Consider the following 27,798-nt stretch of genomic DNA (forward strand, 5'->3'; position numbering starts at 1 on the left):
TTCTCTCTCCTCACTGATATATTTGATAATTGTCCAGAACCAGAGATGGCATCAGCCGGGGGGCTGAAGGGGAGTAAAAAAGAGCCCAGGGAGGTGGCTGGGGCCGGAGAAATGGATAGAGGGGTGAGGAGAGGGAGAGAAACTGACACAGAAAAGAGAGAGGAGAGAGGCTTGGGGCAGGGGAGAGAAGCCGGCCAGAGTGGGGGCGGCAGGAGATAGTGGAGGGGGTGGGGGCCAAGGTGGGGCCACGGGGAGAGAGGGCTCCTCCCCTCAGAATACAAAATTGGGGGGACTGGCAGGGGCGGTCCTGGGTCTAGGGGACGGGGAAGAGATGGGCGATGTGGTGGGGCTGAGGTCAATAGTAGGTTTCCTTCTCCACCCAACCTGGAGAGACAAAGAAGGAAAGAAAGAGACAGAGTAAGAGATGGAGAGAGACAGGCAAAGCGAGGCGCCCAGCAGAGAGAGGGACAGAGAGGGAGAGAGACAAGGAAACCACACAGACAGAGACCTGTGAGAAGACAGAGTGGGGGCCCGGAGAGATGGGAAGAGAGAGAAGAGTGGGAACCAGGTGGCAGAGCCATCCAGCAGGGTGAGGGGAGCCTGGGACCAGCTGCCTGAGACCCTGCTGCCCCCCGCCCCCCTCGGCTGCCTTGCCGAGCCCCCTCACCCCCTGGGTTCCTGCGCAGGATGAGTTTGCGGATTTCGTCGTAGACGAAGATGAGGAAACTGTAGGGGAAGGCACAGAACCACCAGCTGGGCCTGCGGAGGGGAGAGCAGGAGGGCTTGAGCGTGGGGCCCTAACGAGAGGCGGAGCTTCAGGGGACAGGAGGCGACACAGCGGGGCAGTCTCCCAGGATCCTTCGTGCTCACAGGTGGAGGGTGCCCTGGGCAGGGCTGGGGCCTGGGGTCTGCGGAGTAACCTGTGGTGGGAGCAGCCCATGGGGGAGGCTCGGGGGCATCAGAATGGGGACCGCATTGGGGACACCAGGGGAGGTGGGGCCTGAGGTTCAGGCTGAGTCTAAAGGAAGGCTCCGTGGCAGGCACTGGCGTGGGCAGGGCTGGGGGCAGCGGGGCACTCACTTGAGAGGGTACATGCGCAGGGCCACGTCCATGCCGGGGCAGTAGGACAGGAAGGCAGCCAGGGCCGTCTCCTCAAACAGCCCGAAGATCAGGATCTTGTTCCTGGAGGCACAGAAGGGCAGGGCTGGGCCCAGAGAGCACCCACCCTGCACCTGCCACCCCGCAGAGACAGGGGGAGGCACAGTGCAGACACCCAGAGACAGCAGCACAGACACAGAGACAGAGAGGCAGAGACATAGGGAGAGACAGAGATGGGGAGACATGCCCCGACAGAGAGAGACAAAGATAGAGGCAGAGTGATGGTGACACAGAAAGAGACAAAAGACAGGGACAGACACAGAGACAGGGACAGACACAAAGACAGACACAGAGACAGAGACAGACACAGAGAGAGACAGACACAGAGACAGGGACAGACACAGAGACAGACACAGAGAGGGACAGACACAGAGACAGGGACAGAAACAGACACAGAGACAGGGACAGACACAGAGAGGCACTGGTATAAAAAGAAAAGGCCAGGGGCACCTCCACCACACAGCTGAGAGAGAATCTAGGACACACAGGACCCCTTGAGAGAAAATCAGTGCAGTGGCAAAACCCAAAATGGGCTGGGCATGGTGGCTCACACCTGTAATCCTAGCACTGTGGGAGGCTGAGGCAGGAGGACTGCCTGAGCTCAGGAGTTTGAGACCAGCCTGGGCAACATGGCGAAACTCTACTAAAAATACAAAAAATTAGCCGAGCCTGGTGGTGCACACCTGTAATCCCAGCTACTTGGGAGGCTGAGGCACGAGAATCACTTGACCCGGGAGGCGGAGGTTGCAGTGAGCCGAGATTGTGCCACTGCACTCCAGCCTGGGCAACAGAGCAAGACTCTGTCTCTAAATAAATAAATAAAAATTAGCCATATATGATGGTGCACGCCTCTAGTCTCAGCTACTCAGGAGGCTGAGGTGGGAGGGTCACTTGAGCCCAGGAGTTCGAGGCTGCAGTGAGCTATGATTACACCACTGAACTCCAGTCTGGGTGACAGAGTGAGACCCTGCCTCAACAAAACAACAAAAAACCAAAGCAAGGACACAAGAAGAAGCACACAGACAGACAGACACTCGGACAGGACAGATGGCTGTACAGTCACCGTGTGCCCCCAGCCCTCACTTCATGCCCTGCTGGAAGACCGAGTTCCTCCGGGTCTTGCAGATGATCAGATCAGCCCACTGGACGACTACGATGCTCACAAAGAAGGCCGTGTGGCAGGTGAACTCCACCACCTTCCTCTGCTCATATGTCTGCAGGAGCGGTGACCAGGGCACGGGATGTCAGTTGGTGGCACTGCAGCCTAGCCACCACCCCAACATTCCGGTGCTCTTTGCCCCACCCCATCCTGCATGGGATCCCCAGGGCCTCAGGTGTGTCTTCCTTCTGCTGGCTCATAGTCCCGAGGGAGGAGTCAGGAGATGTACAAGGAAGAAGAAAGGTTAATGGTGATCACCGTCCACCAGGGGCCAGGGAGGAGGATAAGGACCCTGTGGGCCTCCCAAGGAGGACAGACAGCAGCTGGGCTTTGAAGGGACAGACAGAGGTGGGGAAGAAGGCCTGGCAGGGCAGAGAGCTCGGGCAGTGGGACACAAGGCTCCAGATGGGCTGGGCCAAGGGCATCCAGGAAGCCCCAGGTGCCCAGCAAAGGCCTTGACGCTGCCACAGGAGACTGAGGGGCCATCGTAGGAAGTGGCCGTGCATGGCTGGAACAGCTCTCCCTGGGGATCTTATGGTGGGCAGGTACACAGCACCCTGCCCCACTCACCCACTGCTGCCCGTAACTGTCCTCCAGGTCATTGACGGTGCGGTCATCCCAGTTCAGCCGGATGCCCACCAGGTTGCCGGGCAAGAAGCCATTTTCTGCCAGGATCACAAAGTAAGAGAAGAAGCCACCGAGAGCCTGGATCATTCCTGGAAGGAGGAGAGAGGAAGCAGAGGAGAGGCTCAGATTGGGGCCAGCAGCCAGCCCAGGGCACCTCAGAGGGCCCGGAGGCCCCCTTGGAGAGGGGAGTATGCCCTCCTGGCCCTGTTATCTGGACACTGGTTCCCAGAGGGTGACCTGAGGTCTCACTTGGTGGTGAGGCCCTGAGATGGGTGGGCCACCTGGGACAGGCGCTTTGGAGAGGGGGCTCTCCCAGAGGGATAACCCGGAGCCCCTCTCCCACCTGACCTAGGCCACCTAAACATCATGAATTCTTGGGGGATCCCCAGCTTGAGCTCCCTATGCAGAAATGACCTCCCTGGGCCTGGGACCACCGCCATGAAGTCTCTGCTTGCTGGGACAGCCTCCAAGGATGGCTGCTCCACTCCTCTGGGGATCTGCACACATCAGCAGCAGAGAGGAGGAGGTCTAGAAGGATGGGGTGCAGACCCCGCCCTCAGATAGCTCACTGGTTGGTCCTGTCCACGTCTGCTCCCCTGAGTCAACACCAGGGTCCCAAGCACCCACGGTGGGCCAGGCACCGCTCTAGGCCCGGCATTGGGCCGTAAGGAGGTGGAGTCCCCGGTGCCTCACCGATCTGCCCATAGGCCATGCTGATGAGTCTCTCATTGACCAACTTGTCCGTCCGCGGGTTCCTGGGCTGTCTCTTCATGATGTCGCTTTCGGCAGCCTCGTACGCCAGTGAGATGGCAGGGACCTGGGCGGAGGAGGCCAGGTGAGCCGAGGAGGGGAGGACTCCACCCTCCTGGGCCCCAAGGGTGGCTGCCAGGGCTCACCATGTCGGTGCCCAGATCGATGCAGAGGATGGTGATGGTGCCCAGGGGCAGCGGGATGTTGGCCATGATGAACAGCAGGAAGGGCGTGATCTCCGGGATGTTGCTGGTCAGGGTGTAGGCGATGGACTTCTTTAGGTTGTCAAAGATCAGGCGGCCTGTGGCACGGGCAGGCTCAGAGCAGGCGCCCATGCCAGGGAGCCCACTCCCTCTGCCCCTCCTCCGCCCCCATCCAACGTCTTTTTTTTTTTTTTTGAGACAGAGTCTGGCTCTGTCTCCCAGGCTGGAGTGCAGTGGTGCGATCTTGGCTCACTGCAAGCTCCGCCTCCCGGGTTCACACCATTCTCCTGCCTCAGCCTCCCAAGTAGCTGGGACTACAGGCGCCCGCCACCACGCCCGGCTAATTTTTTTTGTATTTTTAGTAGAGACGGGGTTTCACTGTGTTAGCCAGCATGGTCTCAATCTCCTGACCTCGTGATCTGCCCTCCTTGGCCTCCCGAAGTGCTGGGATTACAGGCGTGAGCCACTGCGCCCGGCCTGTCCAGCATCCTTTTCTACCCCCAAGCCCACCCACCATTTTTTTTTTCTTTTTGGGACAGGGTCTCACTCTGTTGCCCAGGCTGCAGTGCAGTGGCACGATCACGGCTGACTGCAACCTCGGCTCCCAGGCTCAAGTGATCCTCCTGACTCAGCCTCCCATGTAGCTGAGACTACAGGCATGCGCCACCACATCCAGCTAATTTTTGTATTTTTAGTAGAGACAGAGTCTCACCACTTTTCCTAGGCTTGTCTCTAATTTCTGGGTTGTGATTCCACCTCGGCCTCCCGAAGTGCTGGGATTACAGGCGTGAGTCTCCACACCTGGCCCCTCACCCACCTGCCTTTCCACATAAACATCCAACCACATCGCCTTTGTCGAAACATTCTTGAAATAAACACTTTGGAAGATGGTTTCGGAGTTTCTATCAAACATCCCCCACCCCACCGACCGAGTAATCCGACTCCTACGTTTTATACCCAAAAGAGAGGAGGACTGTTTATGCCCAGCAAAAAGCAAGTACGAGAATGTTCACCGTAGCACCACTCATCAGAGCCAAAAGCCAGAGTCAACCCCATGTCCATCAACAGGTGAGGGATGAATAAACCACGGTACATCCACGCAGTCAAATACTGCACAGCAAGAAGGGGTGAGCTACAGACACAACTCCGCAGCTGGATCTTGGATCCCGTGCTGATTGACACGAGCCAGACACAAAAGCATTCTTAGCATCCGACTCCAGCTGGAGCAGGCTCAGCACCCATCTCTGGGCTAAAAGTCAGGATAATGGTTATGTCTAGGAGGAGGGATATAGACTGGAAGGGGAGCAGACAAAACCTAAATGGTGGGCTGGAATGGTTCTCTATCTTGACTGGGATCTGGTGGTTGCATGGCTGTGTACATGTGTAAAAATTTATACACCCTGTCTGGTTGAATATTTTATTGATATATAATATGCCCAACTCACTGTATGCATGCCATATCTCAATAAATATTCAACCAGTACAGGGTGTCTAAAGTAAACAAAATAAAGATTAACCTAGGCCAGGCGCTGTGGCTCGCGCCTGTAATCCCAACACTTTGGGAGGCCGAAGCGGGAGGATTGCCTGAGATCAAGAGTTCAAGACCAACCTGGCCAACATGGTGAAACCCCGTCTCTACTAAAAATACAAAAATTAGCTGGGCGTGGTGGTGGTCACCTGTAACCCCAGCTACTTGGGAGGCTGAGGCAGGAGAATCATTTGAACCTGGGAGGCGGAGGTTGCAGTGAGCCGAGATTGTGCCATTGCACTCCAGCCTGGGCAACAGAGCAAGACTCCGTCTCAAAAAAATAAAATAAAATAAAATAAAATAAACATTAGCCGGGCACGGTGGCTTGAGCCTGTGGTTGCAGCTACTTGGGAGGCTGAGGTGGGAGGATCACTTGAGGAGGTCGAGGTTGCAGTGACTGATGATTGCAGCACTGAGCTCCAGCCTGGGCAACAGAGTGAGACCTTGTCTCTAAATAAATAAATAAGTAAAAAGATTAGCTCATGAACAATGAGGTCAATCATTAAGAAAGAACAGGCCGGGCACGGTGGCTCAACACCTGTAATCCCAGCACTTTGGGAGGCCAAGGCAGGTGGATCACGAGGTCAGGAGATCGAGACCATCCTGGCCAACATGGTGAAACCCCGTCTCTACTAAAACACAAAAAATTAGCTGGGCGTGGTGGTGCGTGCCTGTAGTTCCAGCTATGTGGGAGGCTGAGGCAGAAGAATCACTTGAAGCTGGGAGGTGGAGGTTGCAGTGAGCCAACATCACGCCACTGCACTCCAGCCTGGCAACAGAGCAAGACTCATCAAAAAAAGGGAAGGGAGGGGAGGGGGAAGGAAGGAAGGGGAAGGAAGGAAGGAAGGGGAAGGAAGGAAGGAAGGGGAAGGAAGGAAGGGAGGGGAAGGAAGGGAGGGAGGAAGGAAGGGAGGGAGGGAGGGAAGGGAAGGAGAAGCAGGCTGCTTGTGGTGTGGCTGCTTTGATTGCTTTGATGTCTTTTGCATAGCAATAAGAGCCTGGGCCGCTCCCACCTGATATTCTCGTTCCCTGCATTGTGCTCTTCTCCATAAACTAGGGGTTTCTCATCCTAAAGTATTTATGGATGAAATGATGACTTAAATATGCATCAGCATAATCCAGTGTGTGTTCCAGGGGGTGGGGAAGAAACAAGATGTGCCGTGCGCTGACTGCTGCTACAGCTGGGATGGAGGCGCAGGGGCTCACTGTGCCTTTGCTCTACTTTTGGGTGTATCTGGAATGCCCCCGATGGAAGTTATTTTGTTTGTTTGTTTGTTTGTTTGAGACAGGGTCTCGGATCTCACTCTGTCTCCCAGGCTGGAGTGCAGTGGCACCATCATGGTTCACAGCAGCCTCGACCACCCAGGCTCAAGTGATCCTCCTGCCTCAGCCCCCCAAGTCGCTGAGACTACGGGTGTGCGCCACCACGCCCTGCTAATTTTTAAAATTTTTTGATCTTTGAGGTCTTAATTTGTTGTACAGGCGGGTCTTGAACTCCTGGGCTCAAGCGATCCTCCCGCCTTGGTCTCCCAAATCGCTGGGATTGCAGGCGTGAGCCCCCGTGCCCAGTCCCTGACGGAAGTTAGATATTTCTTCCCTCACTTCAGAGAGGCCTTCCCTGTCCACCCCATCTGGGCAGGACCCTCACTATTATCTATCACAGCGGCCTGCTTTCCTGCTTTCTTCGGGGCATATATCACAATTTGTGATTACATATCTGTTAACTTGTTTAAGGCTGTCTCTCCAGCCCCGTGAGAACAGGGATGGTGTCTGCTCTGCTCACAGCTGCCTCCCAAGCTTCCAGCATAATGCACAAGATTTGGAAGGAGCAGATGGCTGTATCTGAGACAGTGTGTGTACTGTGTATGCATAGATGTCTTGGGGAGGCCAGGCATGGTGGCTCATGCCTGTAATCCCAGCAAATTGGGAGGCCAAGGTGGGAGGATTGCCTGAGCCCAGGAGTTGAAGACCTGGCTGGGCGGGTGGCTCATCCTTGCAATCCCAGCACTTTGGGAGGCCGAGGTGCGGGGATCACTTCAGGTCAGGAGATCAAGACCAGCCTGGCTAACATGGTGAAACCCCATCTCTACTAAAAATACAAAAATTAGCCTGGTGTGGTGGTATGCACCTGTAATTCTAGCTACTCAGGAGGCTGAAGCAGGAGAATTGCTTGAACCCAGGAGGTGGGGGTTACAGTAAGCCGAGATTGCATGCCTGTACTCCAGCCTGGGTGACAGAGCAAGACTCTGTCTCAAAAAAAAAAAAAAAAAAAAAAAGACTAGCCTGGGCAACATGGTGAAACCCCATCTCTACAAAATCTTAAAAATCAGCCAGGTGTGATGGTGCATACCTGTAGTCTCAGCTACTTAGGGGCCTGAGGCAGGAGGATTGATTAAGTCCCAGAGGTGGAGGCTGCAGTGAGCCATGATTGTGCCACTGCACTCCATCCTGGGTGACAGATTGAGACCCTATCCCCACCCCCAGCCCCCAAAAAAAGATGTATCTTGGGGGGATAAGAAGGTGTTAACCATGGTTTCCTCCGGGATATAGGAGACAAGGGCTGAGGACATTTAATCTGTTACTCTGGGCTCGGCTTTGCTGTTTGAATTCTCTTTTACCATGAACTACTTTTTACACCAGAGACATTTCAAATAGGAGAGAGAAATTGGAAGAAAATCCACGAAGGCATGAACCGTGATTATTTCTGGATGGCAAGGTTATGGGTGATTCCACTTTTTTCCTGAATGCTTTTCTGCATTTGTCTATAATTATCATGAATTAATTTGATGATCAGAATAAATCTGAATGTGAACCAGCCCTTCTGTGGCCTTGAATAAATCTGAATGTGAACCAGCCCTTCTGTGGCCTTGAATAAATCTGAATGTGAACCAGCCCTTCTGTGGCCTCGTCCGGGCCTGTCAGGAGGTGGTGCCTGACGGCTCTGCAGCCCCCACCTCAGCAGCACCAGCCTCAGACCCAGCCCCTCACACCACCTTGCCTGTGTACCGGTTCCTCTGCCTGTGACTCCCTGGCACTAGTCTATGTGGACGTCACAGCATGGCCCCTGACTTGGCTCAGCCATCCCTGTCCACTCTGGGAAGCTCCCTTGACCCCCAGCCCAGGCTGGCAGAGGGGGTCTCCCCCAGGGTCCCTGGCTTCCCCCTGGTTGGGCTTGAGAATTTTTTTTTTTTTTTGAGACGGAGTCTCGCTCTCTCCCCCAGGCTGGAGTGCAGTGGCGCGATCTCAGCTCACTGCAACCTCCACCTCCTGGGTTCAAGCAATTCTCCTGCCTCAGCCTCCCAAGTAGCTGGGACTACAGGCACGTACCACCACGCCTGGCTAATTTTTTGTATTTTTAGTAGAGACGGGGTTTCACCATGTTAGCCAGGATGGTCTCGATCTCCTGACCTCGTGATCCACCCGCCTCGGCCTCCCAAAGTGCTGGGATTACAGGTGTGAGTCACCACACCTGGCTGAGAGTATCTTTAAAAAGCCTCCAAGTCAGCTTCACCCACCAGATGGGGCCTGGGCTGAATGATGCGTGGACCCTGAAGTGTGTCAGCTCAGTCCTGCTCAGGGGAGCTCCCGACCCCATGGGGGAGGAAGACAGAAAAGGACAGGCTCAAGCTCCTCCAGGGCCAGGGGGGCTGTGGTCTCCGCCACACATCCCCCTGCAGCCCTGGCCAGTTCCCCTTGCTGGTCTCAGGCCTCCGGCAGTGACCCTGGTCTCCAGGGCCACCCCTGGCCAACTCACCCTCCTCCACCCCAGTGACAATGGAGGCAAAGTTGTCATCCAGCAGGATCATGTCGGCTGCCTGCTTGGAGACGTCAGAGCCAGCGATGCCCATGGCCACCCCAATGTCGGCCTTCTTCAGAGCGGGGGAGTCGTTCACACCATCCCCAGTCACAGCCACAATTGCACCCTGGAGGGAGAGAGGGTAAGGATGACACGCAGAGGCCAGGCCCCAGAGTCTCCTCCTTCAGATCCAGAAGCCCAAGACCCCAGCCCCCTCCTCCTTCAGACCTAGAAGTTCAGGTCCCCAACCTCCTCTTCCCCTCAGACCTAGGAGTTCAGGCCCCCAGTCCTTCCTCCCTCAGACCCAGGGGTCCAGGCCCCCAGCCTCTTTCTCCCTCAGACCCAGGAGCCCCAGCCCCCAGTCCCTCCTCCCTCAGACCCAGGAGCCCAAGCCCCCAGTCCCTCCTCCCTCAGACCCAGGAGCCCAAGCCCCCAGCCCCTCCTCCCTGAGACCCAAGGGTCCAGGCCCCCAGCCCCTCTTCCCTCAGAGCCAGGAGTCCAGGCCCCCAGCCCCTCCTCCCTCAGACCCAGGAGTCCAGGCCCCCAGCCCCTCCTCTCTCAGACCCATGGGTCCAGGCTCCCAGCCCCTCCTCCCTCAGACACATGGGTCCAGGACCCCAGACCCTCCTCTCTCAGACCCATGGGTCCAGGCCCCCAGCCCCTCCTCTCTCAGACCCAGGGGTCCAGATCCCCAGCACCCCCTCCCTCAGACCCAGGAATCCAAGCCCCGGCCTCAGTGAGGACCCAGGAATCAAGGCCCCGTCCCCTCCTCTGCGGGAGCGCAGCCCACCTGTCTCTGACAGCCCTCCACAATGATGAGCTTCTGCTGGGGGGACGTGCGGGCGAAGACGATCTCAGTGTGATTCTGCAGGATCTCGTCGATTTGCTCGGTGGTGAAGTCCTTGAGGTCGGTGCCGTGGATCACGCAGGCCTTGGCATCCCTGGGAAGAGCAGAGAGGACGATGGCTGAGGTCAGCGTGTGTGATGAGTGGCAAAGTGATCCCTGAAGGACAGAGAAACAGAGGAGCCAGCCCCACAACCAGGAAAGCCAGAGGACCAGGGGCTGGGGGAGGAGGCCTCTGGGGGAAGCAGGGGAGAAGGAGGCTACTGCAGCAGGGCATGCGGGCAGACCTGAGGAAGGACTTCGGAGCAGTGGATTTATTTATTTATTTATTTTTGAGATGGAGTCTTGCTCTGTCCACCCAGGCTGGAGTGCAGTGGCGCGATCTTGGCTTACTGCAACCTCTGTTTCCTGGGTTCAAGCGATTCTCCTGTCTCAGCCTCCCTAGTAGCTAGGATTACAGGTACCCACCACCATGCCTGTGTAATTGTTTTAAATTTTTAGTGGAGATGGGGTTTTGCCATGTTGGCCAGGCTGCTTTCCAACTCCTGACCTCAAGTGACCCACCCGCCTCGGCCTCCCAAAGCGCTGGGATTACAAGCGTGAGCCACTGCGCCCGGCCAAAGGGCAGTGGATTCAGAGGAACGGAGATATATGGACAAGCAGAAGGGAGGCAGAGTCAGAGACAGGCATGAGGATGGGAATGTCAAAGAAGTCAGAAAAACAGAACAGAAAAGAGACAAAGACAGACAGACAGGAAAAAAGAGAGACAGACACAGAAAGAATGGATTCTACTGAATCCTCTGAGATAGGAATTATTAGTAGCCCATTTTAGAGATGGGCGAACTGAAGTTCATGGATGCTAAAGGACTTGCCCAATGTCACACAGCTTGTGAGCAGTAAAAGCTGGGATGCAGGCCGGGCGCGGTGGCTCACGCCTGTAATCCCAGCACTTTGGGAGGCCGAGGCGGGTGGATCACCTGAGGTCAGGAGTTTGAGACCAGCCTGGCCAACATAGTGAAAACCCGTCTCTACTAAAAATACAAAAAAAAAAAAAAAAAAAAAAATTAGCGGGGCATAGTGGAGGGCCCCTGTAATCCCAGCTACTCAGGAGGCTGAGGCAGATAATTGCTTGAACCCGGGAGGCAGAGGCTGCAGTGAGCTGAGATCGCCCCACTGCACTCCAGCCTGGGTAACAAAGCAAGACTCCATCTCAAAAACATAAATAAATAAATAAAATAAAATAAAGGCTGGGATGCAAACCTATGCCTGGCTACCTCTGTGGCTGCAATGTCCCCACATCGGAGGGAGGGCCAGACTCAGGGCCTGGTCCATGGAGGAGTCCCAGAAAGAACGGGACGGGCAGTGCAGAGGGAGGCTGGGGGGAAGCGGTCCCCCTGTGTCAACACCCTAGAGGGATGTCCAGGGCCCTGGCTGGGATGGGTGGCTCACCGGGGGTTAACCTGGCTGACGGGAATGTTGAGCCGGGCGGCGATGTCCTCCACAGTCTCGTTGCCCTCAGAGATGATGCCCACGCCCTTGGCAATGGCCTTGGCCGTGATGGGGTGATCGCCGGTGACCATGATGACCTGCAGGCATTGTTTTTTAGGGGTTGCCTCTCCCGCCCCACACCTGGCCTTGCCTCCCCCAGCCACCCCAAGCCACACCTTGATGCCTGCGCTGCGACACTTGCCCACCGCGTCAGGGACGGCTGCCCGGGGTGGGTCAATCATGGACATGAGGCCCACAAAGCAGAGGTTGTCCGTGGTGAAGTTCACGTCATCACAGTCGAAGGCAAAGCCCTTGGGGAACTGCTCCTCGGGCAGGTAATAATGGCAGAAACCTGGTGGCAGGGAAGGGTTGGGGTGTGAGGGTCCCAGCCTCGGAACCTCTGCCCCATGCCCCTAGATGCCTGCATCGCCTGCATTCCAACTCCCCATCAGCAAGACGGCCGGTCAGCATTCATTTCCTAGGATGCCTTCCCCTCTCATCCATCCATTCATTCATTCATTCATTCATTCATTCATTCATTTACAGTACATTCTGGGAGGCCCTGGGCTGAGCCAGGCTTTGGGCAGCATCACAACCCTCCTTGCCCTCCAGGGACCCCAGAGCCCGCCTGGCAGCCTCGCACCAAGCACGCGCTCGCCCAGGCCGCCGAGCTCGAGGTAGGCATTCTGGAAGGCCTCCTTCATCTCCTCGTCCAGAGGCTGCTCCTTGCCCTGTAGCAGGATGGTGGAGCAGCGGTCCAGGATGCGCTCGGGGGCACCCTTCATCACCAGCAGGTATCGGTTGTCATTGGGGTCCTCGGTCTCATGGATGGAGAGCTGGGGACCGAGCAGAGGGTGGCATGCCTGAGCCACGCAGACACCAGGAAGCTCCCTGCCCCATCCTGTCTCCTGTCCAGAGCCACGGGTGCCAGGATAGACCCACACCAGGGCTCCTCGACACTCTCTTACAGAGACCTCTGCTCATTCCTGTCCACTCTGTCTATCTCATGGATATATATTTCTTTTTCTTTTTTTTTTTTTTTTTTTTTGAGATGGAGTCTCGCTCTGTTGCCCAGGCTGGAGTGCAGTGGCGTGATCTCAGCTCACTGCAACCTCCACCTCCTGGGTTCAAGCAATTCTCCTGCCTCAGCCTCCCGACTAGCTTGGGATTACAGGCACCACCACCACACCCAGCTAACTTTTGTATTTTTAGTAGAGACGGGATTTTGCCATGTTGGCCAGGCTGGTCTTGAACTCCTGGCCTCAAGTGATCTGCCCTCCTCGGCCTCTCAAAGTGCTGGGATAACAGGCATAAGCCACCAAGCCCGCGCTCCCCTCCTCCCACCCTGTTTTTTTTTTTTTTTAAAGACAGGGTCTCACTCTGTCACCCAGGCTGGAGAACAGTGGCGAGATCACAGCTCACTGCAGGCTTGACCTCCCAGGCTCATGCGATCCTCCCACTTCAGTATCCCACGTAGCTGGGACCACAGGTCCATACCACCATGCCTGGCTAATTTTTTATAGAGACGTGCTCTCCCTATGTCGCTCACGCTGGTCTTAATCTCCTGAGTTCAGGCGATCCTCCTGCCTCGGTCTCCCAAAGTGCTGGGATTACAGGCGTGAGCCACCACGCCCAGCTGTATGCTTCCATTTTTATGAAATGTCCAGAATAGGCAAATCCATACGGACGGAAAGTAGGTTAGTGGTTGCTTAGGGCTGGGAGTGTGGGGGAGGAGGGGGCGGGTGACAGCTGAGAGATGTGGGGTTTCTTTTTGGAGGTGATGAAAATGCTCTAAAATTGACTATGTGGATGGCTGCCTATATCTGCGAGTATACTAAAACTATTAAATTATACACTTAGAGGGACGAGCTATGGTATGTTAATTATATCTTAATAAAGTTATTTTAAAAGCTCTGAGTCAAGTCCTGTCTCTCTTTGGCTCAGAGCCCCCTGAAGGCTTGTGTGCTCCTCAGAGTCACAGCCAAATCCTCTCCATGCCCGTGGGGCCTGACAGGATCTGGCCAGCACCCACCACTCCCACCACACTCCCTGGCTCCCAGCCCCTCCGCACTGGCTGGCTGGCTAGTGTTCAGATGCGTCAGCACACTCCCGCCTCTGGGCCTTTGCACAGGCTGCGCCTGCTACCGGAGCACTCTTCCCCCAGACACCTGCAGGGCTCCCTCCCTCAGCACCACAACCACTACGATTACCTCCTCATGCCTTTGTTATTGTCTGTCTTCTAGAACCAGAGCGTAAGTCTCAGAGAGAGGGTACTTCACCATGTCACTCACTACTATGTGTACACCCAGCACCCAAAACAGGGCTTAACTTGTGGTGGCTGCTCAAAAAATGTATACTGAATGGGCCGGGCATGATGGCTTATGCCTGTAATCCCAGCACTTTGGGAGGCCGAGGTGGGTGGATCACTTGAGGTCAGGAATTCAAGATCAGCCCGGCCAACATGATGAAACCCCATCAATACTAAAAATACAAAAACTAGCTGGGCGTGGTGGTGCATGCCTCTAATTCCAGCTACTCGGGAGGCTGAGATATGAGAATCACTTGAACCCAGAGGCAGAGGTTGCAGTGAGCCAAGATCACACCACTGCCTTCCAGCCTGGGTGACACAGCGAGACTCCATCTCAAAAAAAATTTACTGAGGCCGGGCGCAGTGACTCATGCCTGTAATCCCAGCACTTTGGGAGGCTGAGGCAGGCAGATCACGAGGTCAGGAGATCGAGACCATCCTGGCTAACACGGTGAAACCCCGTCTCTACTAAAAATACAAAAAATTAGCTGGGCATGGTGGCAGGCGCCTGTAGTCCCAGCTACTCTGGAGGCTGAGGCAGGAGAATGGTGTGAACCCGGGAGGTGGAGCTTGCAGTGAGCTGAGATCGTGCCACTGCACTCCAGCCTGAGTAACAGAGCGAAACTCTGTCTCAAAAAAAAAAAGTTTGCTGAATAATTTAAAGTTGCTGCTCTGCCCTAAGAGGTCTCCTGCTTGTTCCCACTCTCTGCTGTAGGAAAACTTTCTTTTTTTTTTTTTGAGTCAGGGTCTTGCTCTGTTACCCAGGCTGGAGTGCAGTGCGTGATGTAGGCTCTCTGCAGCCCCAACCTCCCCGGCTCAGGCAATCCTCCTGCCTCAGACTCCCAAATCACTGAGATCACAGGCATATACCACCACACCTGGCTAATTAAAAAAAAAAATTCGTACAGATAGAGTTTTGCCATCTTGCCCAGGCTGGTCTCGAACTCCTGCCTCAAGTGATCCTCCCACCTCAGCCTCCCAAAGTTCTGGTGTTAGAGGCATGAGCCACCGCGCCTGGCCTGCAGGAAGATCTTTACTCCTCAGTGTCTCACTCCAACAGAGATCTGGCTCCCACTCTCAAGCTCTCCCTGTTCCTCTCCCCACCAGGCGGGTATTATCATTCCCATTTTACAAATGGGAAAATCAAGGCTCTATGACACCTCTTTACAGGCATCATAAGGAACCTGAGGTCCAGGCTGGCTCTCCCGGAAAGCCCAGAGTACCTGGTATTTGTTGGTGGAATTGAAGGGAATCTCAGCCACTTTCTTGTTGCGTTCACGCATCAGCTTCACGGAGCCAGAGGACAGCTCGATGCACTTGAGCAGGGCAGACTCAGAGGCATCCCCGGCCACATCCCTCTGCAGGGAGAAAGAGTTGTCAGAGCAGGGGCAGCTGAGGGGAGGACACCGGCAGGGCCGAGGTGAAGCCAGCAGCTGAACCCACCTTGAGCACAGGGATGTTGTCCTGACCGCCCTTGAAGACAGCGCGATTGCAGAGCCCGGCGATGTGAGACAGGGCCACCCAGGTGTGTGAACTCTTGTCAAATGAGGTCCCTGGGGGAGGCACGTGTGAGGACCAGGGACTCCTGGAGCCAGGCCCCCATGGTCCTCACCCGGGGCCTGCACTCACCTGACTGGTCCTCAGTGGTGTCAGCCTCGTGGATCTGGTTGTCAAACCACATGTGGGCGACTGTCATGCGGTTCTGAGTGAGGGTCCCTGTCTTGTCCGAGCAGATGGTGGACGTGGAGCCCAGGGTCTCTACAGCCTCCAGGTTCTTCACCAGGCAGTTCTTCCGGGCCATGCGCTTGGCGGTCAGCGTCAGACACACCTGGAGGACGAGCAAGGGCAGGCAAGTTACAGGGACAAGCCCGGTGGCAGGGTTGGATGAGTGACACAAGGGCCACAGCCCAGCTGCCCAGCCCCCAGAGAATCCTGAGGGCCTGGAAAAGAATGAGGCAGCACCCAGCAATGCCACCCCCAAGTTCAGACCAACAGAAACAGGGCAGAGACACCCGAAGACAGGGACTAGAATGCTCATAGCAGCCACATGTATAATAGCGCAAAACGGCCAGGCATGGCAGCTCACGCCTGTAATCCCAGCACTTTGGGAGGCCGAGGTAGGCACATCACTTGAGATCAGGAGTTCGAGACCAGCCTGGCTAACATGGTGAAACCCCATCCCTACTAAAAATACAAAAATTAGCAGGGCATGGTGGTACATGCCTGTAATCCCAGCTACTTGGGAAGCTGAGGCACGAGAATCCCTTGAACCCAGGAGGAGGAGGTTGCAGTGATCTGAAATCGTGACACTGCACTCCAGCCTGGGCAACAGAGTGAGACTCCGACTCAAAAAAAAAAAAAAAAAATTGTCCAAAACTGCAAACTACTCAGATGTCCACTAACAGCAGAAAAGCTAAATTGTGGACAATGGAATACTAACATTGATAAAAACAAATACATTACTGCTGCCTGCACCTGCATGGGTGAACGTCAAAAACATGTTCAGCCAAAAAGAGCCAGAAATGAGTTCGTACTGAATTATTCCATTAATACGAAGTTTGAACACAGGCAAAGTTAATCTATGCTGTTAGCAGCCAGATCAGGGGTTACCCCTGGGTTGGGTGGCAGGGGCTAAATAAGGTCTTGAGGGGGCTTCAGGGAGACGCAATCTCAATGCAGCTGACGTGATTGTGTTCAGTTTGCCCCAAATCATCAGACTATATGCTCACAATATGCTTAATCCTTTGCGTATAAAAATCCATTTGACATAGGGTAGCATTCAACATTGCTAATACGGAAAGCAGTAAACTTTTTTTTTTTGTTTTTGAGACACTGTCTTGCTCTGTCGTCCAGGCTGGAGTGCAGTGGCTCAATCTCAGCTCACTGCAACCTCCACCTCCCAGGTTCAAGCAATTCTTGTGCCTCAGCCTCCCGAGTAGCTGGGATTACAGGCACCCACCATCACGCCTGGCTAATTTTTGTATTTTTAGTAGAGATGGGGTTTTGCCATGTTGGCCAGGCTGGTCTTGAACTCCTGACCTCAAGTGATCCACCCACCTCGGATTCCCAAAGTGCTGGGATTACAGGCGTGAGCCACCCTACCCAGCCCTAATATGGAAAACTTCGCATAAAACATTAAGTCAAAGAATGAAAGAGGAGAATGGTATTTCTAAGATAGTTTCTGCCATGCACCTTGAAGACAGCATTTAGTCAATATGCTCATAGCTGTCAGGGGGAACCTCACAGAGAATGGACTTCTGGGGTGAAGCTGGCAGCAAAGCAGCCAGAGGAAAACTTAAAAAATAATAATAATAATAATTATTATTATTATTATTATATTCTTGAGATGGAGTCTCCCTCTGTCACACAGGCTAGGGTGCAGTGGTTCAATCACGGCTCACTACAGCCTCAACCTCCCAGGTCAGCCTCCCGAATAGCTGGAACTACAGACATGTACCACCACGCCTGGCTAATTTTTTAATTTTTTTTTTTTTTTTTTTTTTGAGACAGAATCTCACTCTTGTTGCCCAGGCTGGAGTGCAGTGGCACGATCTCAGCTCACTGCAAGCTCTGCCTCCTAGGTTCAAGCTATTCTCCTGTTTTAGCCTCCTGAATAGCTGGGATTACAGGCACCCGCCACCATGCCTGGCTAATTTTTGTACTTTTAGTAGAGACGGGGTTTTGCCATGTTGGCCAGTCTGGTCTCAAACTCCTGACCTCAGGTGATCCACCCACCTCAGCCTCCCAAAGTCTTGGGACTACAGGCGTGAGCCACTGTGCCCGGCCTTTACATTTTTTGGTAGAGATGGGGTCTTACTATGTTGTCCAGGTTTGTCTCAAACTCCTGACCTCAAGCAGTCCTCCTGCCTCAGCCTCCCAAACTGTTGGGATTAAAGGCGTGAGCCACTGCGCCAGGCCTATTATTTTATTTATTTATTATTTATTTATTTATTTATTTTTGAGATGGAGTTTCACTCTTGTCACCCAGGCTGGAGTGCAATGGCGCGATCTTGGCTCACTGCAACCTCCGCCTCCCAGGTTCAAGCGATTCTCCTGCCTCAGCCTCCTGAGTAGCTGGGATTACAGGCATGCGCCACCACGCCCCACTAATTTTGTATTTTCAGTAGAGACAGGGTTTCACCATGTTGGCCAGGCTGGTCTTGAACTCCTGACCTCAGGTGATCTGCCCGCCTTGGCCTTCCAAAGTGCTGGGATTACAGCATGAGCCACTGCGCCCAGCCTCATTATTTTATTTTTTAACTTGATGTACTCTTCGACTTTTCATCATGAGCGTGCACTTCTTAATTTTGTAAGTAAACTTAACAAGCAGTAGGATTGTTGGCTCTTTACAGCTTGCCAGTGTTTCTCAAGATTTTTGTTTGTTTCTTTCTTTGATTGTTTGCTTTGTTAATGAGGCCCTCTGAGTCAGGCCCAAGTTGTCTTTCACAAGAACACTGTGATCCAGGCCCCCAGTCCCTTCTCCGGCCCCAGGGGTCCAGACCCCAGCCCCTCCTCCCCCAGACACACGGGTCCAGGCCTCCAGCCCCTCCTCCCTCAGACTCAGGGGTCCAGGACCCCAGCCCCTCCTCCCTCAGACTCAGGAGCCCAGACCCCCAGGCCCTCCCCGCCCAGACCCAGGAGCCTGGCCTTACAGTGACAGTGGCCAGCAGACCTTCTGGGACATTGGCCACGATGATGCCGATGAGGAAGATGACAGCCTCAAGCCAGGTGTATCCGAGAATGAGGGAGAGGATGAAGAAGGAGACGCCCAGGAAGACAGCCACGCCAGTGATGAGCTGGATGAAGTGCTCAATCTCGATGGCGATGGGCGTCTTGCCCACCTCCAGCCCTGATGCCAGGGTGGCGATGCGGCCCATGACAGTGCGGTCACCCGTGGCCACCACCACGCCCCGAGCCGTGCCTGCAGGCCAGAGGGGTTAGGCTGAGGTGGAGTGGCTCAGGGAGGTTCTGGAGGCCTGACCCCCTGGGACACATCCCTGTGTCTGCCCCAGCTGTGTGTCTTCTCTGCACCCGCCTCACCTTCCACACAGTTGGTGGAAAAGAAGGTGATGTTCCGAGTCTCCAAGGGGTTGTCGTGCGTGCAGTCGGGAGAGCGAGTCTGGGGCTCGGATTCGCCAGTCAGGGAGGAGTTGTCCACCTGGGGGTAGGTGCAGCAGAGAGAGGGTTCAGTCCAGGGCCTGGGACAGGAGGGTATTTGTGCAGAGGGCTTGGGGCTGAAGCCTGTGTGCCTGGAGATCACAGCTAGAAGCCTGGGTGCCCAGTGGGTGAGTGGTGTGTGGGAGCCCAGAGGCTGGGATCTTGAAGGTGGGGAAGGCACAGGGCTGCTGGCCAAGGTCTAGGGTCTCTAAGGATCTCCGAAAGGTGAGGGCTGGGCCTGGACTCCTGACTGTTAGGTGAGGAGGGGGCCCAGGGTCTAAACTCCTGGGTCTGAGGGAGGAGGGCCTGGGGGCCTGGACTCCTGGGTCTGAGGGAGGAGGTGTTGGGGCCCGGACTCTTGGGTCTGAGGGAGGAGGGTCTGGGACCTGGACTCCTGAGTCTGAGGGAGGAGGGGCTGGGCCTGAGCTCCTGGGCAGCCTGAGGGAGGGTAAAGCTGGGCCCCTGGCCCAGGCCCACCTTGCAGCCGTGGGCTGAGATGATCCGCAGGTCAGCTGGCACTCGGTCTCCGCCCTTGATCTCTACCAGGTCCCCGACCACCACCTCCTCAGCGTTCACCTGCATCTTCTCACCTTCCCGGATCACCAGGGCTTGCTGAGGTGGGATGGAGTAATGTCACCTCCCAGACTCCCTCTGCCTGGGGGTCAGTGGGCCCGGCCCCCAGCCCATACACTAACACCCCCGTCTGGCCCCTTGCTGGGCACCCTTCACCTGGGGCACCATGTTCTTGAAGGACTCCATGATCTTGGAGCTCTTGGCCTCCTGGTAGTAGGAGAAGCAGCCAGTGATGATCACCACAGCCGCCAGCACGATGCCCAGGTACAGCTGTGGGGAGATGTGGGGATGGTGATCAGGGGCCGCCCGAGCCACTCTCCACCAGTCCCTGCTCGCCTGGAGTCTGGGAAGGGAGCTTTGTGTCAGTGGGGTCTGTATTTGTGTGTCTGACCCCAGGTTGGTTATGAGGGTTGGTGTGTCTGAGTCTCCCCTGTTTGTGCTTGAGTCCCTCTTTCTGTAATGGTTGTGTTTGAATCTAAGGGTCTGTCGATTTTTTTTTTTTTGAGACAGAGTCTCACTCTGTCGCCCAGGCTGGAGTGCAATGGCATGATCTCGGCTCACTGCAATCTCCGCCTCCTGGTTCAAGCGATCCTCCTGCCTCAGCCTCCTGAGTAGCTGGCACTACAGGCGTGTGCCACCACACCCAACTAATTTTGTGTATTTTTAGTAGAGATGGGGTTTCACCATGTTGGCTAGGATGGTCTTGATCTCCTGACCTTGTGATCCGCCATCTTGGCCTCCCAAAGTGCTGGGATTACAGGCATGAGCCACGGTTCCTAGCCTTTTTTTTTTTTTTTTTTGAGACAGGGTCTCGCTCTGCTGCCTAGGCTGGAGTACAGTGGCACAATCTCAGCTCACTGTAGCCTCAACCTCCCAGATTCAAGCAATCCTCCCACCTCAGCCTCCGGAGTAGCTAGGACTACAGGTGTGTGCCACCAGGCCCGGCTATTTTTTGTATTTTTTTAGAGACTGGATCTGTCTGGGTATGTTACTCAGGCTTCTGGAACTCCTGGTCTCAAGTTACCCTCCTGCCTTGGCCTCCCAAGGTGCTGGGATGACAGGCATTAGCCACCACGCCCGACTTGTCCATCTATTTTGTGTGTGTGTCTGTCCTCCTGCACGTGTTGAGTCTGGGATGCGGCTGTCTGTCCGTGTGTCTGTCTGACTGGCTGCATGCCTGACTTTACATTCGACAAGGCAGCTTCTTTGGTTCTCTGTGTGTGGATCTCTGTCTCTGTGTCTCCAGCTCTGCCTCTGAGGGCTTATGTCTGAGACTGTTTAGATTTGAATATCTGAGGACACTCTCTGTGCCTCTCATGTCTCTCTGTCACCAGGTTATGCCTGCATTGCTGTGTGTGTGCGTGTGTGCGTGTGTGCACGCGTGTCAGTGTGTGTGTGTTTCTCTGTCAGTGTACATCTGAGTCTGTGTCTGTGTTTTTGAATTAGGTGGCCATGTTTGAATCCACATCCTGGTGTGGCTTCTGCGTTGACCCTCCATGCACATGCGTGTGTGTGCACACACGCCTACCCAGGTGAGCATCTCTGTGTGGCCGATGTGTGGGTTTGTGTTACGTGCCTGGGATCTGAGGCTGCATCTCGAATGTGTCCCTGTGTTATGGGGATGGGCCCTGATGTATCAGCAGTGGGATGTGCCTGGGTCTCTATGTGACACTCACTCTGGGTATCTGTCAAGCCATGACCACGTGCTGGTGTCTGTTCTCAAGGCCGCTGAGGTCACACAGCCTTGGGACAGAGCCCTGGCTCACACGTCCTGCTGTGGGGCCTCGGACAAGTTACCTGGCTTTTCTGAGCCTCAGTTTGCCTTGTATCTGATCTGGTTCTCTTGCTGGGTGATTGTGAGTTAGTTGGGAAAAAGGGGGAGAGTGGGCTGTGAAAAGCCTAGAGGGATGGGAAGAAGTTGCGGTGCAGTGTCCGTAAATAAATGTGCAGGGCCTTGCGCAGGGCAGGGTCCAGGCACTCACGTTGTCACCAGAGGGGTCATCCTCGGTGCCCGCCTGGATACCATAGGCCAGGAAGCAGAGGATGGCCCCGATCCACAGCAGGATGGAGAAGCCCCCGAAGAGCTGCCGGCAAAACTTGACCCACTCTGGGGTGGTAGGCGGTGGCGTGAGTGCGTTAGGCCCATCCCGGGCCAGGATCTCCTGGGCTTTGCTGTGGGTCAAACCCTGAGGGACAGAGGACTCACACAGAACCTTCCCTGGGCAACCCTGGCACCCCAGGCCTTCACCAGACCCCCAGAACTTAAGACACCAGCCACAGCCCCTCCTCCCTCAGGCCCAGGAGTCCAGGCCCCCAGCTCCCCCTCCCTCAGACCCAGGGATCCTAGCCCCCAGCTCCTCCTCCCTAATTCCCAGGGTCCCAGCCCACAGCCCGGCCGCACCTGCACACAGTCTGTGTTGTATTTCCGGCAGACCTCTTCCACTGACATCTTGTGCTCTGTCTGAGGAACAGGAGTTTGGGGGAGACGGTGAGTGCCTAGGCCAGCCAGGAACTGGCGAGGTTCTCTGGGAGGGTGTGCGGGCAGAGGGCGGGGCTTACCATAGCCACCTCCTTCTTGAGGTCATCCAGGTCCCGGCGCTCCTTGCCCTTGTTCTTCTTGGGCGAGTCCTTGTCATCTTTCTTGTCCTGCGAGGTGGCGATACGATAGCTGTCAGAGCCACCAGACTGCGGGCGAGAAGGGGTTCCAGGGGGACACCGGCCCTCCGTGCCCCGGCTATCCTCCTGGCTGGTGCCCCTGCATCTCTGGGTGGGGGTCTCTGTCTGCCTCTCGGGGTCTCCCTGTGTCTCCCGGCGCCTCTGGGTGACTTCACCTCCCTTCTGCCTCTGGTGACTCTCAGGCCTCGTGAGTCTCATCTGCTCCAATTGGCTTCCCTGTCTCTGGTTCTGTGTGTCTCTGAGACTCTGTCCCTGAAGGTCCCTGTCTGCCTCCTGCCTGTGTTTCTGTCTCTCTCTGTTTCTGTGGCCATCTTTGTGGGTCTCTCCCCTTCTGTGTTCTGTGTCTATGTGACTTTGTTTTTGTTTTTTGAAACAATGTCTTGCTCTGATGCCCAGGCTGGAGTGCGGCAATCACAGCTCACTGCAGCCTCGACTTCTGAGGCTCAGGTGATCCTCCCACCTCCGCCTCCTGTGTAGCTGGGACTACAGGTGTGTGCCACCACGCCCGGCTAATTTTTAATTTTTTTCTAGAGATGGTGTCTCACTATGCTGCCCAGGCTGGTCTCTAACTCCTGGACTCAAGTGATCCTCCTGCTTTAGCCTCTCAAAGTGTTGGGATTATAGGAATGAGCCACTGTGCCCCACCTCTATGTGACATTTTAACTCTGCTTCTGTCTCTTCTTCCCTCTCCCTGGCCCTGTCCAATCTTCCTACGTATCTGTCTTTTTTTTTTTTTTTTTGAGACAGAGTCTCGCTTAGTTGCCCAGGCTGGAGTGCAGTGGCATCATCTCAGCTCACTGCAAGCTCCGCCTCCTGGGTTCACGCCATTCTCCTGCCTCAGCCTCCCAAGTAGCTGGGACTACAGGCGCCCGCCACCACGCCCGGCTAATTTTTTTGTATTTTTAGTAGAGACAGGGTTTCACTGTGTTAGCCAGGATGGTTGCGATCTCCTGACCTCGTGATCTGACCGTCTCGGCCTCCCAAAGTGCTGGGATTACAGGCGTGAGCCACCACGCCCGGCCTCGTATCTGTCTTTTCTATGTCTCCATCTGTATCTCTTATCTCTTTCTCCTCTGTCTGTCACCCTTGATGTGTATCTCCAGGTCTGTTTGTGGCTCTTGGTCTTATTGCTTTGTTTCATCATCTCTCTGTCTCCTGTCTCTTTATCTCTCCATCTCTGTATCTCTGTGTTTGCAAGGCTGTTTCTCTCTCTTGATAGCTCTCTCTCTCTCTCTATCGCTCTGATCTCTTTATGTTGTCTCTGTCATTCTCTATCCTGATCCCAGTCTCTGGGTCTCTCTGCATGTGTCTTTCTATGATTTTGTCTCTCTCAGATCTCTGGTTCTTTCTGTCTCTCTGTCTTGCATGATGTCTGTCTCCATCTCTTGGCTGTGTCTCCCCAGGTCTGGCTGAGTTTCTCTCTCTGGGTTCTTATTTCCCACTGAGTTGGCGTCTCAAGGATCAGTACTTTCTGTCTCTGTCTTTTTCCATCTTTTGGTCTGTCTCTCTCTGTCGTTGTGTCTCTATCTTCATCTCTCAAGCTGTCTCCTCTGGGATGCTCACATCTCTCCCTGCCTGTCTCTTTTCCTGTTTCAACCTCTCTCTGTCTCTCTAATATCTCTCTCTGGGATCTGCCTATCTCTATCTCTCTCCCACTCTCTCTCTCTGGGATCTCCTATCTCTGAATCTCTCTTTCTCTCTCACTATCACTAAGATCTCCTCTCTCTCTCTTTCTCTCTCTCTCTCTCCCTCTCTCTGTCTCTCTCGAATCTTCCATCCCCCTCCTTCCCCATATATCTCTCATTCTCTTTCTCTCTCTCACTGCCTCATCCTGGAATTTTCCTCTCTATCTCTGTCTCCTTCTCCCACTGTCTGTCTTGGGGCTCTCCTCAATCTCTCTCTCTCTCTCTCTCTCTCTTTCTCTATATATATATATACACACATATATACACATATATATACACACACATATATACACACACATATATATACACACGTATATATACACACACATATATATACACACATATATATACACACATATATATACACACACACACATATATATATGTATCTGTCTCTGGGATCTTCCTCTCTCTCTCTGTCTCTTTCTCTCACTTTCTCTCTGAGATCTTATTCTCTATTTCTGTCTCTCTGAGATCTCCTCTCTCTGTCTCTGGAATCTGCCTCTCTATCTCTGTCTATGTCTCTCTGTCTCTGTCTCTCTCACTGTCTCCCTCTGGTACCTTCCTCTATCTCTGTCTCTGTCTCCCTGTCTCTGTCTCTCTCTGGGATCTTCCATGTGTGGGGCCCATGGCGTGTCCTTAACAGAGGCTGAGCATGGCCAGGTTCCTGGAGGACAGAGCAGGACAGCGAGAGGCAGAAGCCCTAGTCCTGGCTTGAACTGCGCATGGTGTGAGTGCCTGAAGTTCCAGTTTGGGAGCCTGGGCGGATGGGGAGGGCGGTTCCGAGGCTGGTGGGAGGGGTGGGGAGAGGCTGGGTGCTGCAAGGGCCGCTGACAGGTCCTGCAGGCCCAGGGCCAAGCTGGGATCGGAGGCTCAGCGCGGCTCAGCGCTAATCTCCTCGTGACCTTGTAGAGGGCCTGAGCTGCCTGCTGTCTGCCCCCAGACCCAGAGGCTGAGTTGGAGGGTGGGGGTGTGCAGGGAAGGGCAGCAGCCTGGAGATCTGGGAGCCTCAAGAAGGGGTGCAGGGGGTGGGAGGGAGGCTTGGCCCCACGCCAGCCCTGCAGCAGCACTGCGTCTCAGATGCGGAGGAACAGAGGCTTGGGGGACAGGGAGACCATCTTTCATACTCCCCTACAGTGCCAGGGGTGGTCTCAGCTTTGTCCGATGGGGTAGACCCAGGGCGGAGAGACATGGAGAGATGGAGAGATGTGGAGCTACAAAGGCCTGGGGTCAAGTCCTGTGCGGGAAGCCAGGAGAGGGGTAAGATGGGGGTCAGGAGAGAGAGAGGGAGAAAATCAGCTGCCCACCCAGAAACCTTAGTTGAAGGCTGGGAGCTGATGCTCGGGGCCCCATAAAAGCTAAGGGCTGGGCCGGACTTTCAGGTCCTGAGAGAGGCTGGGGTCCTGGACCCCTGGGTCTGAGGGAGGAGGGGCAGGGGTCTGGACCCCTGGGTCTGAGGGAGGAAGGGCTGGGGGCCTGGAATCCTGGGTCTGAGGGAGGAGGGGCCAGGGCCTGGACTCTTGGGTCTGAGGGAGGAGGGGCTGGGCCTGGACCCTTGGGTCTGAGGGAGGAGGGGCTGGGGCCTGGACTCCTGGTCTGAGGGAGGAGGGACCGGGAGCCTGGGACTCCTGGCTCACCCTGGCCCTGGCCCTGGCCTTGGCTCCTGCTTGCCCTTGCCATAACCAGACCCCCTTGGGGAGCGGGCTCCCATCTGTTGGAGTGCAGAGCTGAGGCTTTCCCAGTCAAGGCAGGAGGCCCAGATGGGCGCACTGCGGGGCGGGAGCACCTCCAAGGGTGGGGGCCATGCCTGTCTCGCTGTGGCCGCCTCTGCAGCTCCTTGCCATTTTCCATGCTGTCCGCCTCTCCCTGATCTGGCGCCAGCTCCCGCAGCCTCTGCGCCTGGGCCGGCCTCCCCTCCCCCTTGCAGGGGACCTGGCCCACATCTCTGGCCGTCCCTCCCTTGACCTCCCCCTTTGCCCTCTGCCTCCTCTTCCTGTCCCTCAGGCTGACTGTGGTTGCCGCTAGATAGGAAATATCTGTCCTTGTGTCTCTTCCTCTGAGCCTCAGTTTCTCATTTTCTCTCTCAATGTCTCTCCATGTGTCTCAGCCATGTCTCTCTGCTTGTCTCTGTCTCTTTGTCTCTATGTCCGTGTCTCTTTCTCTGTCTCTTTCAGAGCATCTCTGTCTTTCCAGGTGTCTCTGTCTTTCCTTCCCATGTCTAAGCTGCCTTCATTTCTCCTCTCATCCCCCACTCCTTTTCCTAAGACCACCTCCCTCTAACTTCCTTCTCTAGGGCTTTTAGCATCAGTCTTCTCCCAATCCATCCACAGCTTCCCTCCCTCCATCCTACTTACCTGACAGCCATCACTGACTACCCCTTTCTCCCTTCTGTACCCTAATCCTGCCCCAACCCAATCCTCCTTCCCAGCCCCCCTGGCCCACCCTGCCCCACCCCACAGAGCTGCAGCCCCATCCCCCACCTCCATCCCTGGGCCCATCAGCCTTTATCCGCCATCTTTCTCCCCAGCCCTCCTATTCTCCCTCCACTGGCCTCTCCCGCCCTCTTCAACCCACCTACCCCCACCCACCCCCTCCTCTCCTGATTCCCCCTCCCTTCAGCCCCACCCCAGACACACAGGGAGGAATCCAGGGCTGCAGCAAGGGTCAGGTGGTCAGCCAGGGAGGGAGGCGGCATCTGCTGGAGAGACTCACAGATAGACAAGGACACACGGACACAGAGGCAAGGACACAGCCAGGCATGCACGCTCCCCACTACACAGTTGCACACGCACACCCTCAGCTGTGCACTCAGTCTCCCCACCGTGGCTCTCCTGTTCCTCTCCTCCTCCCAGCCTCCCATGCCTGCTCCCCTACATGAGGGGCTGCACACACACACTGCAGCCCCAGGCTGCGACACTGCAGAGCCTGCACACACACACACACACACACACACACACACACACACACACACTGCGGAGCCCCCCATCCAGGCCTGGAAGGAGAAAGAGAGGTCATCTGGTGTCCATCCCATAGCCTGGACCTATCCGCACCCTGCTAGGGAAGCAGGGGGGCCTCAATAACCCCAGACGCACTAACACGAGCTCTCACAGACACACCCAGACGCGATCGCAGACTTTCAGACACCACGGGGCCCACACACTCGCTGCCAGGGCCTGACAGAGCCAGCAGCTCTCATACGCACATGCAGCCGTGCACATGCAACCGCACAAGGTCAGGCGGAGATGCGGAGGGCTGGCCCACAACCTCGCGGATCCCCGCACACAAAGCCATGCCAACGTGCACCACAGATCCCCCGCCGCCCCCTGCGGCCCCACGACCACATGGATTGGCCGGGTCAGCCGGCTCCCCGGGTCTCGCAGGCTTGGCCCCGGAGCGCAGGGGTCCCGGTGCCCCCGCCCCCCGCGCACACCCAATGTCACCGGCCCCACAATGTCACACGGAAGCGGCGCCCAGCCGGCCCAGCACCTACCCCCATCTTGGCGGCTCCGCGGGGAGAGAGCCGGGCGGGCGGGGCGGGGACCTCGGGGCGGGCTCAGGCGCAGGCTTGGGCTGGGGGCCTCTGCAGCGCCCGCGCCTCGGTCGGTGCTCGTGTCCGTCCGTCCGTCCTTCCTCTGGTCCCACAGCACAGAGGCTGCGGCGGCCGCCGCCTCCGCCTCCTCATATGCCCGCGTCCGCGGGAGGGGGGCGGCGCTGGCCAATCAGGGGCGTCGCCGTGCTGATGGACGGCCCGCGGCCCCGCCCCTGGTACTGCAGCTGTCCTCCCCTTGGGCTCCGCAAAGTGGCTGCGCGGCCGCGAAGGGGGAGCGCTGCGGGGGTGGGGGGATT

The 27,798-nt window shown here is 55.8% G+C and overlaps 1 protein-coding gene across 2 annotated transcripts; it reads right to left on the minus strand.

Moving 5' to 3' along the window:
• ATP1A3 (ATPase Na+/K+ transporting subunit alpha 3) lies at positions 1-27,644 on the minus strand. Of its 2 annotated transcripts, none has more exons than XM_054463321.2 (23): positions 27,443-27,644; positions 22,151-22,237; positions 21,993-22,052; positions 21,574-21,777; positions 19,748-19,861; positions 19,496-19,630; positions 18,902-19,019; positions 18,514-18,782; positions 15,491-15,689; positions 15,305-15,414; positions 15,085-15,219; positions 12,197-12,389; positions 11,730-11,905; positions 11,515-11,651; positions 10,012-10,162; positions 9,180-9,348; positions 3,841-3,995; positions 3,638-3,761; positions 2,888-3,033; positions 2,242-2,372; positions 1,081-1,182; positions 668-759; positions 1-384 (listed from the first exon to the last, which is right to left on the minus strand). In XM_054463321.2, exons 1-23 carry the CDS (start codon positions 27,446-27,448, stop codon positions 356-358), a joined length of 3,042 nt encoding a protein of 1,013 aa, XP_054319296.1. In that variant the 5' UTR covers positions 27,449-27,644; the 3' UTR covers positions 1-355. The 2 variants fall into 2 exon arrangements, with proteins under 2 accessions (XP_054319296.1, XP_054319297.1); XM_054463322.2 differs by lacking the exon at positions 27,443-27,644 and adding an exon at positions 26,589-26,607.
• Positions 27,645-27,798: the final 154 nt, after the last annotated feature.

This window comes from Pongo pygmaeus, chromosome 20 (assembly GCF_028885625.2).
Source record: "Pongo pygmaeus isolate AG05252 chromosome 20, NHGRI_mPonPyg2-v2.0_pri, whole genome shotgun sequence".
In the NCBI taxonomy this organism is placed as follows: domain Eukaryota; kingdom Metazoa; phylum Chordata; class Mammalia; order Primates; family Hominidae; genus Pongo; species Pongo pygmaeus.